Genomic DNA, 4001 nt, shown 5'->3' on the forward strand with positions numbered 1-4001 from the left:
AGCCGGGGTCCAGCCAGCAAGGAGAGTCGCGGTCCAGCAGGAGGCTGGACCGGCCCTCCCTCTCGCTCCTTTGGGAGAGATTACCTGCTACCTCACCTCCCTCGTTTTTTTATTTGATCTCTTCCATGGGGGGGATTCCTTCCGATTTTATTCCATTCTTTTTCTATCCCCTTCCTATACTATCTAGCATCCATTATATGTATGTTATGTGTTTTTTTAGAAGAGAGTTTCTTCTTGTTTCTGATTTCAGGTTCCAGTCGACAAGAGAATCCCTTTGCTAGGATTGTATTCGAGAACAAGTCGTACTCTGGCTGTATCCTGCTCCGAGGTGGTGTTTACCACATTGATCCCTCGCCGTATCTAGCATCGCTGCCGCCACCCTCTTCTCTCTAGCCACCCTGTTGTCGCACATCCTCCCTACAACCAACCTATTGCCACGCCTCTTAACTGCAGCCATCCTGTTGCCGCACACCCTTCCAGCAGCCATCCTGTTGTCGCATGTCCTCCATGCAGCCACCTAGTTGTCGTACCTCTTCCCAGCAGCCACCTGGTTTTCACACCTCCTCCCTGTAACCTCACTACTGTTGTACTTCTGTTCCAACATACCTCTTTGTTGCCGCACCTACTCCCAAAATCCTTCCTCCAAATAGCCTTTTAGTGTAGCCATAGCCCCTTGACCACCCCCACACCTGTTGTCCAGCCGGAGTCCCTCACCTTCCCCTTGGCCCTAGAGCCCTGTCTTTTGTTTGTTAGTGTTTATTTATGTTTTCGAGATTCGTCGTTATAAACTACTTTGAATTTCAGCACTAATTTTTTCGTTTCTACGTGGTTTGGTTAACTCTGGTATCACACATCTTCCCTAATTCAGGAGAAGAGCGGACCTCTGTACTTTAAATTTCTCAACGAATTATTTTGACTGGGCTATGAAATGTAATTTTTTTTCATTTTTTTGTATTTTCCACCTAAAAATATAGTTGTTTCTTACATTTTTATCATATTGACGTTGTTAGGTTTTGTCAAATTTCATTTTTGTTTTTTTTTCCATATTTTACACGGCCATTTTGGGTAGTATGTGTTAGCTCATAAACTCTTCCCCTCCCTATGCCTAGGATCAATTATTTAGCGGACCACCATGCAAACATTATGGAAGCAGTCTATTTAAGCTATTCAAAATATTCGACACAATGAGTTGGTAAGTTTCACAAAATAAGAAACTGATTCAAGACATTTTTAGTCAGTTTTTTGTTAAACTATATCCGTCGGTCTTTATAATTGTTGTGTTTAGTCTGTCATCTTGTGGATTATATATATAAATCAACAAATGCTAAAATGAATGAGTTCTGGTTCATATATAATTCTGACAAATGATACAGGGTTCTTGATCTGTTCAATGGAATTGTAGAAACTCTTATTAAAACATAATTTACTTCAGCTATTTGTAAATCCTATAATGTGATGATAATGCCAGAGTTTGCCTGAATGGAGCCTGTGGTGGTGCCTTATTTGATAGGCTCGTGGAAAGCAGTGCGCTTCTTTTGACAAATTGATGCAAGACGATAAGGGAAGGCAGGATTTGACGAAGTATGACGAGAGTTTGGAAAAAGGTAAGTTAAATTTTCCGAGAACAATTTTTCATGCCTGAAGCAATGATCTAGGATCTGATACAATTCAGAATTAGAAATAGATTGCCAGCAAACGCATGAAGCGTGATACAAAAATGATCCTGTAAACTATATTATTTTTTATGCATAAAAGAAAGCTTCGATCTATGAAATGTCGTATGAATGCATAACTTACAATGCAAATGATGTCGTTAAGTGTCCGCCATAGAACTTCTACAAGTTCTACATAAAAATTCTGTTGAAAATTAATTAAATTGAGATTTTATACATAACTTTTTGAATAAGCATCATCTTCTCTTCTTGAATTATTTTTTCCGCATCAATTGCTTCCCTATTCTGACACTTCGACTGAACTTTTTGCTCAGTTATTCAAGTAAAATGGAGAATTGCATATAAGGTATTTTGCCCTTCATCATCAACTAATAATTAAAGAGGAAGAATTTGAAGCAACAAAGCAATTTAGCGATAACAAGTTTAAGAAATGGAAAAAATCTCTTTGCAAATGCAGTGGCAATGTTCTGAACATCAACCCCTCCCTAAAGCTTATAATAACGAGACAGCCATGCATTAGATACATTTTTTTTTCATTAACGAAATAGAGAAAATTATGTTGAAGACCAATAGATATAAATGACTCTTTCAACTTGCTAATTCATATGAAAAATCTTCAAGTTACCACACCTGGCAAGAGCTAACGGCAGGACCCATCAGACTCTTAATCTACCAAAGGGTGCATAGATACTAGCTTTGAATAGAAGGTTCATGAAAGTCCTAGGCCATAGCACCTATTGTTTATGAGGATTCTTTGACAAATTTTTAGAAACCTCGGACAAAGAAAAATGATCATGAGGTTGAATATTATTGACGAAAGCAAATTTTAATGATTTTTCCAATTTTTGACCAATGCAACAAAACAATTTGAGACAATAAAGAAGCACTCAATCTGATGTCTCACAATGGCCAACTCAAAGATCACAGGCATATTTTCATCTATCAGAGACTTGATTCTATTTTAGCTCTATGGGAGATTCTACCCAGTCTTATTTACTCATTATCAATATGACTTAACAACACATGAATATAAAATTAAAGGAAAAAAACAGAATATTATAGCAACATAGTATATACTTAAATAATCAACAGGTTAGGAGTAGTACTTCTATAATTAAGAAGATGACGATAAATTTTCAAGAGCCCCTTCTGCCGTGAACACTGAACAAACAATTTAGATGCAACCATTGCCACTGGCTCAACATTTACACCAGTGATTGATTTCAAAAGATCACATGTGCCAGAATTAGAAACCTGTAGCAATTTGAGATCAAAGAATCTTCAAGAATGATAAAATTGTGAAACTATAACAAAAACAAAATATTTGATGCAAATATTGTTGCTGAACATTTTTCTTGAAATAATGACAGAAGGCAACAACAAATCCGTATGGAAAAATGTAAGTTTATAACAGCATATCCAGAAACAGCTGCCCAGACCACCACAAAAATACAAAGCTTTGCATATCCAGAAACAGCTGCCCAGACCAGAAAAATGCTTATGCTCAAGATGTTTAATGGTTGAAGACCTGACATTTTTGCATATGATTACAAAAAATGGTGTCAATTGATACAAATGCCAGAAGAATGGCTCTAGATTGAATATTTGTCCCTCATCATCATGTAAGATGCATATCCTACTTCTACACTTTCTCTCAAAGCCGTGGAAGACAATAAAACCCATGTTCTTTTGAAATTAATATTAGAAAAAGTAATCTTCCTGAAACTGTCAAATGCACTAGAATCATGACCCTATTCATTCTTTTTATATCAAAACATTACATAAATCCAAATCTTTTAAGGTTCTTGCATCTTTGGGGGGAATAAATGCTGCACACAGTTTCACTTATCTTTTAATATCATCAAGCACTTTTGATATCAGAGTTAACCCAAATCACAATAGTGAAAACAAGTATTGCTCAAAAAGCAAATAACAGTTAAAATCAAAGACACTTGGAACTAGGAAATAACAAAGACACAACACGACTCAATTAGGGCTGAAGAAGAACATGAAGGTGCTGCGTTTTAAGGAGAAATAATAGTTAAAGTAGGTTGGAGGTAGCGGGAAAGGGGTGGCACCAAGGGGCAGCAGCAAGTAGGAGAGCAGCTGGATGGAACAGCAGCAAGTTGGAGGTGATTGGAGGGGCTGGTAGCGAGGTAGATTTGGCTGGGAGAGATTGCCAGCTGCAGGTAGCAGCAACGGGGACTATTTTCGAGTGACAGCAGCGACCAAGGAGGCAGCGGCAGCAGAGGAGAGGCTGTGGCAAGCAGAGAGCGATAAATGAACACCACCATGTCGGCCGTTTTTATATTCAACTTGACTTTCGTA

General features: G+C 37.9%; 1 protein-coding gene across 2 annotated transcripts in view; it reads right to left on the bottom strand.

Moving 5' to 3' along the window:
* LOC110031691 (putative ion channel POLLUX-like 2) overlaps positions 1–4001 on the bottom strand; it is a 140945-nt gene that overhangs the window by 40670 nt on the left and 96274 nt on the right. For both annotated transcript variants that reach the window (XM_020735028.1, XM_020735029.1), the window contains exon 12: positions 2780–2927. In XM_020735028.1, coding sequence (XP_020590687.1) covers positions 2780–2927 — 148 coding nt within the window. The remainder of the gene's footprint in view (positions 1–2779; positions 2928–4001) is intronic.

Source organism: Phalaenopsis equestris, unplaced genomic scaffold (genome assembly GCF_001263595.1).
Source record: "Phalaenopsis equestris unplaced genomic scaffold, ASM126359v1 Scaffold000840, whole genome shotgun sequence".
NCBI classification, from domain to species: domain Eukaryota; kingdom Viridiplantae; phylum Streptophyta; class Magnoliopsida; order Asparagales; family Orchidaceae; genus Phalaenopsis; species Phalaenopsis equestris.